At 41.8% G+C, this 16,154-nt stretch overlaps 1 protein-coding gene across 13 annotated transcripts in view; it reads right to left on the reverse strand.

The window, feature by feature from the left end:
* LOC146330097 (nuclear factor 1 X-type-like) overlaps positions 1-16,154 on the reverse strand; it is a 133,951-nt gene that overhangs the window by 82,738 nt on the left and 35,059 nt on the right. For 11 of the 13 annotated variants that reach the window (XM_084715565.1, XM_084715561.1, XM_084715563.1 and 8 more), the window contains one exon: positions 4,834-5,365. In XM_084715565.1, the coding sequence (XP_084571691.1) occupies positions 4,834-5,365 (532 nt within the window). Of the gene's footprint in view, positions 1-4,833; positions 5,558-6,120; positions 6,947-16,154 lie in introns of those variants that run through there. The other 2 variants (XM_084715562.1, XM_084715557.1) reach the window with 2 other exon arrangements.

A 16,154-nucleotide genomic window follows, 5' to 3' on the forward strand; every position in this document is an offset into this window, starting at 1 on the left:
ATTCATCATGTCAACCATGACAGTCTGTCAGAATGCTTCTCTTTTTCTCTCTTTCACTCTCCTATTCCTACTTTCCCCCTTCTTTCTCCCACATGTGTTGTTTCCCCCCATAAATCCACAATACTCGGGGAGTTTTCCTCAGTGATGAACACAAGTGGAGTTTTTATTTGTGAATCCTTCCTGTGGTCAGTGAGCTGGCCGGGGGGCTGGCCACAGCACTAGGGTTTCTCTGGGCTTTCTCACAGCGTCGTCCAAGGCATTACTATTGCTATAGCGAGAGGGAGGCGGGATCTGGCACCGTGGAGCGGGGAGTGTGGAGCGGTCATGGCAGAAATGGCACGGCGAGCACATTTCACACCTCCCTCGGAGTGACTGCAAATTTCCTGTACTGCACTTTTGATTGGAAACACATTTGAAACATCTTTTCATGATCACACTTATGGCGCACAAAAGAAAGAAAAGTAAAAAAAAAAAAAAAAAAAAAAGAAAGCAGTAAGAAAGAGGTCCAAAATATGACTAAGTGCACTGAGCTAACTTTGGACCTCACAAATGTTTTTTTTGTTTTGTTTTTTTTTTTTTAATCTTCTATTTTTCCAGCATTGAATAAATCAGAAATGTGCTGAGTGCAAGCTAAAACATCACAAAGGCTATAAATCAAATAGTCTGCTGAACACTATGAGAAGCAGCTAAATGATGGTGTACAAGTGGACCCACTTATGCAGTAGTCAGACTAACAGAAGTGAGAATTATATCTATAAACTAGGACTGTGAACTAAGCCTATCCAACACACTCCATTCATGGGTTATCAAAGGGACGCTGCCAGTGTGTGGTGCTCTGGCAGACCTTTGCCTCTTCCGGGCCAAGGGCCACTCTCTCATTATAATACCAGTCACTCACTGTCTCCATTATGATACCAATCACTCACTGTTAATAAAACACTAAAAATAATGCACCTCTCACTGTACTTTGCTGCACCACAACCACTCTCCCCGTCTCATCTATTCTCTGCCAGTTTTTCAGTTCAATAGTGCAACATTCAAAGACACGTTGCTCTGTCTGGTTTGTTGCTCTTTATCTGAGGTGCCTGAAAAACAGGGGAGAAGGTTGTGTATTGTGGCAGCGTGGTTTGTTCTGTTACGGCTGCAGTGTGTTATGCTCCGTAACAGAGAGGATCTCAAAGGCTGGCTGGCTGCAGAACAGCCTGAGAAAGCCTGACGGCAAGCCCAGAGATTCCCCGTGGCAGCTTTTGCCACTCTGTCATAAACAAAACACAAGACGTCTTTCTCTTCTTCCCACACCAACGGGGCTCGGGCGCTGCCAAACAGAACAATCACTATCGCAGCCTCTTCTCCTTTCCAACGCGCTCTCTCTGCCTCTCTCTCTCTCTCTGTCTCCTACAATATAAACAAAAGAGATCAGCAGAGGCTTTACCTCTGTGAGAGCAACAATGAGGGCGATGTTTAAGGAGACAAAACAAAAGTGTGCACGGGATCAAAGAGGAGCGAGGAAGACAGAGATGCTAAAGACAGACAAAACGCAAACCAAACAAAAACAAACAATGAGCACATCTTGTCATTCATTGCGCGGCTAAGGCAAAAAAAAACGCAACCACACATTACTGTAACAAATAAATGTGACAGATAAATGCAGGCCTTTAAGCCTGTTTACTCACAAATATGAATTTACAACTTTAAAGTAAAAGAGCCAAGTGTAGTAACAGTGGCGACATTATGACAGGTTTGCAAACAGTGGTTTGTCCTCTGTGTTTTCCCCTGTCCCTCTGTCTCTGTCTGTAGACCCCAAAGCATCTCTCCAACCAGGACTTTAACTGAGCTCAGGCTCTTTGGAGGCTGATAAAAGTGCCAAGGCACACTGTGTTAGCCAGATAAGATAAAGGGAGCACACAGTAAGTCCACATTATGAATGGGCAGCGCACTGGGCAGCTCCTCCAAGCAGCCATGTGTTTTACTGTACTGCTGTAAACCAAAGTGCTGTAGTGACGAGCATGCAGCAACACATTAATAACTGGACAGCCAAAGATGTCAGAAGAGGGAGAGAAAATTACTGAATGAAACATCTACATTTTGAGAGTGCAGTTTCACAGTTTATGTAAAAATAAAAATACAATATTTCAATATTTTTCCACATTTTGTTATGTAGTTCTCCCTCATCATATACAACCAATTTACAAACATTTCGAAAAAGTCTGTATCTTAATTAAAGTCACATATAATTCTGCAAATAAACTATTTACACCTTTAAGTGGACTTCTGAGGGTGGATTTGCCTTTTCTGTAAGTTTTAAAAAATTGTTAGGTCTAAAGAAACTTAGACCTATATAACTGCTTTTATAATATTGATTGAAACACCAAACACTTTCATAATAATTTCCCTTTCAAAACTAAAAATGTATTGGTAAGACAACATCTTTTCTATTTAATTTGCAAACATTGTTTTCCTGAACACATATAGTAAGCTAAAATTAAACAAACATAATACTATAATTTAGTACAGTCTAACACAGCGTTAGGGAATCACTGGTCTAAGAGTATAATTTACAAGAAAAACAGCGCTGCACATTTCATAATAAACTGAGCAAAAACAGGCTCTGCAGATATGTTACTAAATCCCAAAACACGGCTCACTGACCCACAATCCACAATAAGTCATTACAAAAACTCTGTTTTTTTTGGCGGCACTGTCTCAGATATAACGTACGAACAAAGTCAGTGAAAAAAAATAACATTTAAATCAAACAATTATATTTGAGAGACAATTTATTGGTAGAAATAAACAGTAAGACAGATTTCCTCAGTCAACGTCAGGACTGCCCGCTACCTATGGTTTATCACCGCCACAGACAGACCAACAGAGTGACGCTGGAGCTGCTGCCAGGGTTTGGCTCGGCCGTGCGAGGTGTTTGGCCCGGACCGAGATTTTTTGTGTGTGTGTGTGTGTGTGAGTGTGTATGCATCACAGAAGGAGAGAGAGAGAGAGGGAGAGAGAGAGACAGAGAGAGACAGAGAGAGAGAGAGAGACTGAGGGGCGGCTGTGATAGCATTTGGCTTCACTCATGTTAGCGGCTACCATAAGAATTCTGCCTAGGCAGAGAGTGAGTGTGTGAATTTGGGTAGTGACTGGAGTATGTTGTGTGTGTGTATATATACATATAAACACACACACACACACACACACACACACACATACATATATATATATATATATATATATATATGTGTGTGTGTGTGCCTCTGTGTATGTGTGTGAAGCTGGTTGAGTCACTGTTTGAAATTTTCAGAAAATTCCAGCTGAGATAATATTAGGTCATGAGCGTGTGTTTGTGTATACGTAGCCAGCGAATGGTGAAGCAGTGTGTATTTGCAGGATTTGGCTGTGAAATGTGTTTCGTGTGTATGCGTGTGTGGTTGCTGTGACAGTGTTTTTTTGCAATGTGGGGAAAAAACTACAACACAGCCAGTGTTTTGGCTGTGTGTGTGGAGTACGCGCACTGGAGGCTACAGCGATGTTTGGCCGAGTGTGAGTGTGTGTATCCATGATGGTGGCTGAGATACAACAATGTTTGGCTGTATCAAACTGTATCTATGATAGTCCTTGGCTGAGAGTGTGTGCTGTGTGGGTGTGTGTACGCAATCGTGACTAAAACCGTGTTTGGCTCTATGTGTGAAAGTGCGCTACAAAGATGACAGAGTTGTTTTTCTTTTTTTTTGTTATCAAATGTGTGTATCTTTATTTAGCTGTGTTTGTATGTGTGTGTATGGGTGTGAAGGTGGCTGCAATAGTACTGGCTGTCTGTGAGCACTGGCATTTTGTGTGTGAGAGTGTGTGTTTGGCAGCCAGGTCCAACGTGGTGCTAGCATTCAGGCAGACGGTGAAGGCGGCAGCAGCCTGCGGCCTGAGAGCAGGAGACTCGCGGCTCTGCTCTCCCTCTCACACACACACACACACACACACACACACACACACACACACACACACACACACACACACACACACACACACACACAATCTGGGCTGTGGCCAAACGACGATCCCTGGCTACAATGGCCTTATCGTGGCACATACACTTCAACAGACTGAGTACAATCTTATAAACAGCGAGTCTCACTCATCGCACAAAAACACACAATTTGACAGTGGTGATCATCTCATAAAAAAACACTTGCGCACACACACAGGCATGCAAATTCCTTCCTATAAAAATCGCAAAATACACGCTCATATGAAGACGCAAATGCCTTGCTCAGAAAAATGAACGTGTACTTGCCAGACCACGCTGGCCGAATGCCCTTGACACACACTCACATATTCTTTTTTTTTTTATTGTTGATACTATGTTGTCATGTAAACAAACACTAAGAAACAGAAGAAAAGAAGGAAAAAGGCAAAAAAGAAAAAAGCAAAACTATTTGTTGTCTGCTAAGAAAACAAAATCAAGAAAGGTTTTTTTCGCTTGTCAGGGTATACGCATTCTGTATTTATTTAGCAGAATATTGTGAAATAAAAACTTTTTCATACAAATGTATTAGACAGCTTAATTATAATCCGAACTCTCTCCTAAATTTCAAACACATTTTTAGTGTGTTTCTGAAACTTACTATATTTAAGCTTTATATATTGATAAATTTTTATTTCCCTCATTCTCCCTGTTTAATTATTTGTCACGCAAGTATTTATCTGCTAAGTGGCTTCTCTGTGTGTGATTATGCAAATGTGTGTGTACATTTATAGACACATGCATACAGACATGTATGACAAGTGTTTATGTGTTGGCATCCCTCTCTCTTAGTGTCTAGCATCCAGTTGGCCACATACCTGGCGTGTGGACGAAGTAGGCCAGGTAGAGGTCCAGCTCCTTGACGGACACTCCGATGTGGTGCGGCTGGACACACAGGCCAGGGTTGGTGCACTGTGGTGACTTGACCAGCCGTTCCCCGTCCGTGCTCTCCAGGGGGCTGCCCTTGAATAGGATGACCATCACCAGGTCCAGCCGCCACACCTTGTCGGCCTGGCGCAGGCAGTCGATGCGACGGATCTTGCCCTTCTGGTCAGGGTTGGACAGCACACAGCAGGGGGGCTTTTTCCCCGTGATGGTGAGCACAAAGTCCTCACGGAACTCGGGCCGGATGTCCTTGCGGAGCTTGGCCAGCAGGCGCGAGGCCCACTTCTGCTTGATCTCTGGCTTCTCCCCCAGCAGCTCGTCCTTCACCGCGCGCTCTTCCTCCTTGGACATGCGCTTCTCGTGCTTCTTGAAGTATTTGCGCTTGCGGGCCTGCAGGTTGAACCAGGTGTAGGCGAAGGCGCGGACGTGGGGCAGCAGGGCCTCGATGAAGGGGTGGAATTCATCCTGGATGAGAGAGGAGGAAGATGGGGGGAGGGTGGAGGAGGAGAGGGAGGAGGGGGGGAAGCAGGAGGAGGCAGTGGAGAGAGAGGGGGAGAATGGGGGAGAGAAGGATGGGGAGAGAGGGAGTGGGGGTGAGGAAGGGAAGAGAGAAGAGAGGCAGTTAGCACCGGCACGCAGCATGGAGGAGCAGCGCCTGCTCTGTGTGAGCGGAGGGAGAGAATGAGCGAGAGGCACAGAGAGAGAGAGAGACAGAGAGAGAGAGAAGGGGAGAGAGAGAGAGAGAGAAAGATGCTATACACTCTCTACCAAACACCTAACACACACACCACACTGAAGAACACACTTAACAAAACACTGAACAACACAATACTAAAAGACAGACAGGTATGACAGGACAAAGGGAAATTAAATATCTTGTGTTTGGGTTATCTTCAAAAAATAATGTAAACATTAAAGTGACTGCCTAAATAAATAAATATAGACAATTGTGTACTAGAAAAATATTATTAATTCTATAAAACATCTATATCAACATCTGGGAAAAAAAACTAAATTTAGCAATTATTTAGCAAACTGACAACATTAACTAATATATAATGCATACCACACTGAAATAATATGAGATAACTCATATGCCAAATTCTAATTATTAAAATAAAACATAAAATAATTGTCCATAAATAATTTAACAGCATCCGCACTCAAAATGATCTAATAACAATCACATATGAATAAAACAAGAATAACATTGTAGTTACCATTTTGCTCTCTCATCATAAATTCACCCCGCCGATTGCAAAGAAACTTAAAAATGCGCCACCAGGACAGTAACTGGATAGTTCAAGTCAAAATGCTCTGAAGTAATGCTGTGTATATTAGAAAGCAAAAGAAGCACAAAAAAAATAATCAAAAAGAGATGCTGAGAAAGTGTCCAATGAAAGCAGCAGGGGGGAAAAAAGCTGAGAAAGAGGAGACAGGCCAAGGGGGCGCAGTGTAATACCAGCACAGGAACACAGGAGGTACTGTAGCAGGAGCTGCTGGAGAGGTGCTGTTGAAGAGCACAACAGAAGGAGAGTGTAGAGAAGTTCAGCAATCTCTCTGTCAAAAAGGATTTTTTTTTTTTTTTTAAAGAGCTGGCCGTGCACAAGCAAAATAAAACAGATATTGCAGCAAAAAGGATGAAATTGTCAAAAACTTCAACAAGCTTCTTTGTTTGCAAAAAAAAAAAATGTCGAAAAAATATCTTGATGAAAAAACAACAAAAAAATGCTTGGCAAAGCGGTGCGTGCTATTGGTTCAATTCTCTAGGATCTGCATAAGACTCACGGAGAGGGAGAGAGAGAGCTGGACAAGGGGGGAGCGGACGGAGGAGAAGAAGAAAAAAAAAAAAACAAAACAAGAGGACCGAATCAATGTTGGAAGAGTGTGCACGACCGCTGGCAAACCCGAGTGCAGCTTCTTTTTTCCCCCTCTTTCTCTCCAACTCTGTCTCTCTCTTTCTCTCTTCCTCTCCACTTTCCTTCTCTAACCATTGACTGAGTCTGTGCCAACATGCAGAGGGCCCACCTATTTGGCACCGAGTCTCAAACAGCCCAGCCAATACGCACGCTCCCAGCGCTGAAAAGGGAGGGAAGAGAGAGATGGCAGAGGGAGAAGCAAAGATGTGGGGGGTGGATGGTTGGTGGCTGGTAGTGGAGAGAGAGAGAGGGAGGGAGGGAGGGGGAGAGACGGGGACTGTGTGTGGTGCAGGCAGAAGGCACGTCATTAGCCAAACAGACAAGTTCCAATCTAGTGCAAAGGCAAAGTCCAGAGGATATTAATTTTACATGCATCCAATCCAGACAGCGCCCGCCTTCTAAAGCCCTCATATGCCCCCCTCCGCCTTCATCGCCTTCGTCACCAGCATGGTCACAGCCATCCCAACAAACCAGCTCGCTCTCCAACTGCACCCCCCCCAATCCTGCACCCCTCCCTCCAGAAACACCCCTCTCTCTCTCTGCTCGCGTTACACCACCTTGGCATGGGATGGCATGAGAAAACACAGGCCCAAAATCCCACTAGACCCTGAGACCAGCAGCTGCTCCTGGATTTACCACACAAACAAAGAGAGGAGGGGGAAGAAAATGCCCGTTACCCCCCCTCAACAAAAAATACCATCCAAAAACATGCTCTCCTGTTTCAAAATGCACTCTCACATCCAAACTGGCCCCTTCTCTCCCTCTTTTTTTTTCTTAGTCCACTTTAAAAGCCCCAACAGCACAGACACAGAAACACATTAAAAGTTTCTGTTACCAAATTAGAGAGCAATCCCATTTTGTGGGTAAGAGACAGGATGCAGTGGACAATGACGGCTTAAACATGCTGTGCTGGACAGCTTCATGTAAGTAGCCTATACATGCTAAGCTGTTGACTAAGGCAAGCAGATATTAAAACTGTCTAAAACAGGCTATGCCGCTTCTCTGTAATTCACAAAGCTTAGTCTAATTCTTTCATATTCAGATACGCTTGTCTTTGTAATAGAAAAATGAATTATAGTTTCCCTCTGCAGCCACTAAATTGCCCATATTTTCATCGTGTTGCATTGTGAAGCACACAATGATACATGATTGGGACCGAACAGTGGCAGAAAGTGAGGGAGCAAAGGGCTGTATGGCTGCCCTGGCAAGCACGTCGTCTCGTCCTCATTGGCTGACCCACATGACCTCAGAGGGACAAGCTGTGCCCAGCGCACTATGGGAGAAATATCTCCCAGACAAAGGCTCTCACCAACGACCGATTCCATGTAATCTGATGAATGCATGGAATATGTATGGACCATTCCTCTCATTAGGAGTGCATTTAAATATCATTCTTCCAAATTACAAAAACAAAATACATTTGCTCATTCATGCTGTCCAAATTGCATGAATTAGTCAATGGGACTCAAAAGAATTATAGAGACATTGTCAAAACTGGAATCTCTGTGGTGGGCAGCCACAAAAAGCTAACTTGTCATGTGGCAAAGTTGAGGGCCTGGCCATTTGATTGTGGGTTGAAGCCCCCTGCTGTGCACCGGGACAGGCTGTCTGTGTGAACACCCTACAAAGGCCAGAGTCCTCTGGTTGGCTCTGAGGACCATCAGATTTAGCCTGGCCTGCTCCCTCTGTCAGTGTGTGACAGAGGAGCCGCAGCCTGGATGACTGGCTGGTCCACTGACTGGCTGGCGAGCTGGCTGTTAGGTTGGCTGAGAGGCTACATGACTGGCTGTGTGAATGACTGGTTGGCTACCCGGGTGGGTAGCTAGCTGGCTAGCTGGCTGCCTGGCTGGTTGACTGGCTCGTCACTGCTACTGCTACGGGAGGGGGGCAGACCCCATCTGGACCAGACCAAACCGGGCCGGGTGCCGATTGTTCATGCTAACATACGCCTGCCTCACACAGCCACGCTGAAAACGTGAAAAATGTGGGAATGAGAGAAGATGGCGGAAGCAGGGGGAAAAAAGTATGGGCAAAAGGAACATGAGGAGAAGGAATTAAAGAGGATGTGTGTGTGTTTGTTTTTGTTTTTGAAGAATAATGACAGAGGTGTGTTTGTCACTAATTTGAAAAGACTGAGAGGATGTAGACTTTTTGATGAATGGGCCGCAGACAAAGAAAAGGAGTGATATGTGCCAAGTATTACTGTCACATCCTGTAATATCATCATGCCATTACTGACAGGCAAAATGATAATAACCAAGATTAATATCAGGGAAATCCAAACCGCTCCTTTGTCCATTCAAAACTAGCAACACACTTGCTTTTGTAGTTCCTGCTCTGCAACATTTTTCAAGCAACATAACTCTTAATAACTCTTTATATAACAAAAAAAAGGATGAAAACTGGCAGAAACCTATTATGGAACCACAAATTAATCCATATTATTAAGCAAATACTATTTGCATGAAATATGTAATCCTTCCAAAAATCCCCCTTTTTAAAATCACTTAGTTAAATCCACTGCCAGGCCTATTATGATCATAAACTGGACCAAATACAAAATTATACACAACAGCATAACACAGGCTTTGAGGTCTGCGCACAATTTGCAGTTAAGGCAAGATCTTTTATGATTTTGGCCAAGAAATGAGTCTGTGTGGCACCGTATTATTTAATGTGTCAAATTTTTTTTTTTTACTTTTTTTTTTGACATTTTCAAACCCACATTCCCTCAGCTCATTAGAGAGGGTTTCTCCTGTTTGCCCGGAGTTCTTCAGGGTAAAACGAACAGAAGGGATGGCAGGCGGTTTTTCAGGCCTTGACCACTGGAGTCTTTAGGTATCTGCTCCACAATAATTTGAGCAAGAGAGCTCATCTTATCTCTGCGTGCCATGCTCTGTCTTTCAGAAAACGACGACCTTTGTTCGCCAGGCTGGGCAAGACAGACAATCTCCCCTCCTGCCCCTGACTGGTTACAACTCAGAGAGCAGGAGGAGAGAAATGAAAACCACCTCAGGTTTTATTAACAGGGCCAAGCTTGGAGCAGGGGCAACTGCCAAAAACGCAAGACAAAGGAAACATATAAAAACTGGAATTATTGTATTCAAGGTTTTGGTGGTATTAAACTGAAAAAACAGTGCTTGGTGCAAATTAACCTATTGCACCATTTTCTCATGTATGCGAGGCCGAGTATGTCATACAGTTGTGAGCAGTTTTACAACACGTTTTGTGGACTGTCTTTAGGGCCCGACCGATACTGAAAATAGAATCTAATTTTTTTGCAAAGATTTGTAATGAAGGCAAAGATTTGTAATGAAGGCAGGATATTTTACATTTTAACAATAAACGTTATTGTCCAAAATTGTGTATTGTGTCAGGGCATTGAAACAGTGAACTTTGACTTGTATTTTTAATAATTACAAATAACACACACACACACACACACATACAATAAACCTGAATTCAGAAAAAAGATCAAATATACAGAAAATGCACAGAAAACAAGTAAAAACAATCTGCATTATGTTTTGTTAAAAAAATAATCATATAGGCACATATCAGTCAATATATTTTCTCATATTGTTATAGCTGTGCAAGTATTGAGCCAATATCAGTCAACTGATATATTAGTCAGGCTCTAATTATTGTCAATAACTACGTCATGATTTCTGAAAAGACACCTTGCTTTTGAGTTTTTTAAAAGTTTTTTTGTTGTTTTTTTTTTTTTTTTCCACTTTGAGTACCACAATCCAAGTGCCATCTACTCTCATTACATTGAAGAGAAGGCAGACATCTCTACAGTATCTCCACAACTTTGCAACTCACACCAAAACTATCTAAAAGGATAAATAGCACTACAGATCAGAGAAAAAAAACAAACGTGTTTTTGATTTTGGGGTAAACCGTCCCTTTAAAACATACTGTGGTGGCTTGAGCAATGTGAGATGAGGCCTAAAAATGAATAAGCAGTCTAAAACGGCACCAAATTCAGATTTTAGGCACATGGTGACTGTAGATCTCACCGTTGAAAATGAGCTAATTTTAGGTTCTGGTTAAGAAGTTATCCGTGTAATCCGTTGATTAAGGGCACACACCAAAACGTCTGGGTTTGTCTTTTGGCTCAAAACGGCCTGCAGCCTGCGTCTCTACATTTGTAAAATAATATACAATTAATACCCCTAACGTTGCATAGGGAAAAGAAGAAACCTACCTCAATGTTCACCATTAAGTTATAATCTTCCCAACACCGGTGTAACGTTAGTTCTGGCAAGTAACGGCTGTTTTCCTCTGTCCGTTTACCTACCGGACGGTGTCGTTAACCTCCGCCCGTCAGTTTGAAACTAAGTTAACTCTTTGTTTTTTTACGTTCGTTAAAAATAAATTAAAACATCTCATTCTTGATAGTAAAATTGCTTTAAATTGTGGACATGTTCAACTCTAGTGCTCCTCTTTCTTCCCCCATGCAGGCACACAAAGTGAACTTGAGCTTCAACGGGCTCCTCTCTCCTCTCAGCCTCGCTTCCGTCCGCCTACGTTGAACGAAAAGGGTCAAAATAAATCCCCCCAAAAAAGTCGAGTTGTAATCAAAAGGAGCTGAATGTGTAATAGCAAGTGGAGCTAATAAGTAAAAACAGCGTGAAGAGTGACCTCGGTGAAGGCAAACATTCTCCAGAGTAAACGAAGCAATTACATTTGCACAAAAGCGTTTGGAAATGAAGCTCTCCTACTTTGCTTACTACGGATTTATAACTGCATCAACATTTTTTAAATAGACTAACACCTTTATGCAAATTCAAATGAACTATTAGTTTCTGTCTGTGGGATATATTTGCATACAATTGCTTTTAACAACCGTAACTAGGCGTGTTTCCCACAGTGTTGTCAAAAGCTCTAAGAAGCAATTACCTTAAAATGAATTAGTGGTATTTTAGGTATGCAAATAAATGCCAGAGGACTGACATCTCCACAGGAAGATCAGGTCATATTTTTATTTCATGCCACATCCTGCGTGGTGAGGATGCATTGGTTGTTAGTCAGCAGGCTGTAAATTTCTACTTTCAGGCCCTTGGCATTATAGTAACAATATAGAGGGTTTTTTTTTTTTGTTTTACCTTTTCTTTTTGCTGTTAAATTGCGATTTTAACAAAAGACAAAACTGAATTAAAAAAAAATAGAGTAGAATTAAAAATAAAACACAAAACTTCCAGCCTGATTTTAAAAAAGCTCAAACACCCCAAAGACAGGTCTGGTTTAAATAATATTATTAAATGCACCCATATTTTCTAACCCTATTATAATATATAACATTATTAATATATTTTACCACCAACATAAACTAAAGTATCTAAACCCATTACACGTGTGGTTTTAAAGTTTAAACTCATTGGTTTAAAAATTTAAATTTCTTACAAATAAGATTAAAGACACATTTTGAAACACATTAAAAATTTATATAATGAATTAATGAGCACTAATATCCTGAAAATCTATATATCTATATATGTGAAATGTGATTTTTCTTTTTTTTAATAAAGGAACAAAGAGGCTGTATTTAAGAAAAGAATTTAACTTGTGCATTAATTTGATGGAGCTTTTCATTTTTTAGTTTACTTCAAAAATTCAGGACATTTTAGTCTTAGTCATTTTTAAATGGCTGTTTCCTGTAAATACGTGTTCATAAATTGTTTGATTTATAAATATTAATTGTTTAATAATAGTAACAACAACAACAATAATAATAATAATAATAATAATAATAATAAATCAATTTTACTGTACATTTGCTGAAAGAACGGGAAACCTAGAAACAACATTTTATTTTACTTCTTAAAATCTAATTATTAAGACAAAAGCTACACTTATTTTTTTTTTAAATGCTGGAAAAATGTAACTGAAGGCCAAATTTGTCAGATTAAATATATCTGTCTTAAACATGTCTTTGTTGTTAATTCTGTTCAAGATGATCCTGTAAGACAAGAGTAGGAAACACACACACACACACACACACACACACACACAGAAAAAGCTGATGAAGGTTACAACGTGTCAGGACGTGTCACGACTGGAATTCATCTTTGACATCTGCTGTGTGAAATCACATATTGACAAGTACTGTGGTGATGTAAGGGAAAGACTGTAAGAGATCTGAACTATTTTCCCTTTGTGTGTGTGTGTGTGTGTGTGTGTGTGTGTGTGTGTGTGTGTGTGTGTGTGTGCTCTGATCTCTCGGGATGGTCTGGAATAATTTTAAGGTTAATGTTTCAGGAGCTGTTTGTGCTTTGTCTAAAAATCAAATGTTTTTCAAAACTTTTCAAAACCACAGTGTTTGACATAAAACAGAGACATTGGAGCCTTTTTATGCAGTGCAGGAATAATGCTGTTTCTGTCCGCTGTGTTAAAAAAGAAAAAGGAAAAAGAAAAGAAAAAAAAAAAAATCTGCGGGTTGAGCGAAGTTTCCATAGCTTTTTGCCATGAGGAAAAGTAAGGTGTGCAGGCCTGACTAGCGGTGAGTAACAGCCTGCCATTAGGAGGTGATGGGTTGGTAACCTCACAAGCCTCAGGGATATAAAATAATTACGGACAAGTTGACATAAACTACTATTTCCTCGGAAACTCTCATGAAACAGAAAAAATAAGTGTCCTTTTTTTCTTCTCCTTTCATTCACTTATTCACTTATTCAAGGCCACACACATGCATTCACAAACAGACCCACATTATTCTTCTTAAAAATTTCCTCCTTAGCTTCATCACTGCCAGTCCTTCCATTTCCATCCAGCTCCAAAACCTTTTCATCCATTCTACTCCTGCTGGAAGAGGAAAAAAACTTCCCCTCTTTCTGCTCTCTTTCTCCCATCGGCACAGATTGATGTTAAAAGTGTGTCTGCGCATCGTTTGTAATTACGCCTGTTTACACACTGAAGCATTACTATGTGTGAAAGTCTGGAAGCCATTTGTGGCATGAGGCTGAGAGGGAAAGACAGAGCGAACGAACTTTAAACAGCTCCAGAGACACAAGGACTGATGGCAAGCTGGGGCTTCTGACATGACTGCAGACCTGGGTAATTTTAGACTGAAAATATGCTTTCACGTTTGTGCGATGGATTTGTCTGGGCAGACTGTTTCGGCCTCAAAATGTAAGCACATCAAAAGATAAGATCAAGGGCTCATCATGATGATATTTTTTAAGTAAGCCAAAATTTATTCAGCCAGGATTTTCTTGAGGTTTGTGTGGTCTTTCTGACTCTGACCTATCTGCATAAATTTCAGCTTATACAGTTAATTATAAACATAACTGCAACCTCACAAGTGAGTTATAGTCCCAGTTTATATTCTGAAAATATTTAGAGAATTGAATTCAATTAAGACAACTTAAAAGACATTTTGCGATGATCATTTTTTAAATAGATTTGGGGTTTTTTTGGCTTAGATTTGGTGAACAGAATTTATACGCAGCATACAGCAGAATGTAAAAAGGGCTGCGTGAAACCTTATACATTTACCCCTCATAATGCAAAACCAAATGTTAATCTTGATAACAGTGCCTTCAATTAGAAAGAATGTTTCTCTTAGGGTTGATGATGTTATCGTGGTATAAATAAAACTGGGTAAAATTATAGATTTCAAACTAAATTAGGAGATTCTGGCACCGCACGCTGCAAACAATGATTTAATGAAATCATTTCAACATGTGGCTGCAGCTAGATGGGGCCATATAGGATTACATGTATGCTAAGTGAAGACATATAGACTACTGCATGTGTGTTTACATTGCAACGGTTTCAGTCGCGTCACCATGGCAAATACACACACACACATAAACCGAGTCAAACACATACTCATACTGTTGGTGTGGCATTTTCCGACAGGACGCTGCAGTAAAACTGAGAGTGCAGCGTTTCCCCTCGACAAGGGCGGCCATTCCTGATAAGGTCAAGTAGGCAGTGTGATACTTGGAGTGTGTGTGTGTGTGTGTGTGCGTGTGTGTGTGTGTGTGTGTGTGTGCAGCTTCAACCATACAAAGAAGGAGAGTCTCACTCTGTCTGTCTCACCCCTCACTGAAGCGCATGCTGCACACACCTCCAGTGTTCCAGTCGGCACATGCCAGCGGCACACACCGGCCACCATGGCCTGCCTACAGCTGCACAGAGGGCTTTGAACCTCATGGTTAGCAAATACAGCAGGAATCAAGCAGATAATGAAACCCGATATACCCCCCCCCCCCTCCCCTCTGTGCCCCTGCTCCACCAACAGCCAAGGCCTGCCTGCTTCTCCTCACACAAGAGATGCACTATTGAGAGACTTTCTCTCTCACTCTTTCGCTCCCCCTCATTCTTTTATTCCTCCCTGGTCCTCGTTCTGCCAGTCGGCAAGGCGGGATGCCAACCTCTCCCCAAAGCCCGGGCAGAGTGCCCTCACCCTTTATGCAAATGCTTCACCACTAGCCCAACTCACACATTCACTCTGTGCCCCCACCACCACCACCACCACCACCACCATCACCTACTCCTCCAGTCCTTCATTTATTTCTTTCACCTCTTACTCTGCAGCCCCTCTTTCTCCAACACTTTCTCCCTTTCTTGCTCTCCATATTGTTGTTGCACTTCATCTCTGCCTCTGCTTTCTGCTGCTTCACGCTCTCGCTTCAACAAACTGCTTGTGCTCTCCCTCTCTCTATATCTCCATTGCTATCCATCTTCTAGCATCTCTTGCTCCCTCTGCTCCCCCTCACTCCTTTTCACTGTGGAGCTCCCCCTCCCCTCCTTTTATCTGCCTCTGCTTCTCCCTCTCACACACAGCTTGACTCACCCAGACTCAAACTTGTACACTCATTCCTCGATCACTGCCAGACAGGCAAGTGCAGAAACTCCCTTCACCCTCACTCTCACACACACACACACACACCCATGCCACAACTCATGTCCTGGTACTTCCCTTGAAGGGAAAGTATCTCCTCTATAAATTACAAGTTACTCTTTATCTGCTGTGGTGTGTATAACCATTATATCATCTGTCAACATATTAAATGTATAATTTGCACAAAGCCAGCATGTTTATTCATACCTTCCCTGTGTATTTTTTCCCTGTTTTCATAAACATGCCAAGATGTCAAGTACAGACATTTTGGGTTGGTTAAGTGTCCCTGCCACAGCTAAATAAGAAGACAAAATAAGGAAATACTGGCAGAGGCCGCCACAGATGCACCTCACACACTTCTAGTGGGTCATAAGTGATGACTGATTGTTTATTGTTAAGGAAAACGTTCCCTTAGATCTGCAACTACTGATTAATCTGTCACCATTTTCTCAATTAATCAATCAGGTGCTTTGTCAGAACA

Source organism: Lutjanus erythropterus, chromosome 3 (genome assembly GCF_056507025.1).
Source record: "Lutjanus erythropterus isolate fLutEry1 chromosome 3, fLutEry1.hap2, whole genome shotgun sequence".
In the NCBI taxonomy this organism is placed as follows: Eukaryota; Metazoa; Chordata; class Actinopteri; order Lutjaniformes; family Lutjanidae; genus Lutjanus; species Lutjanus erythropterus.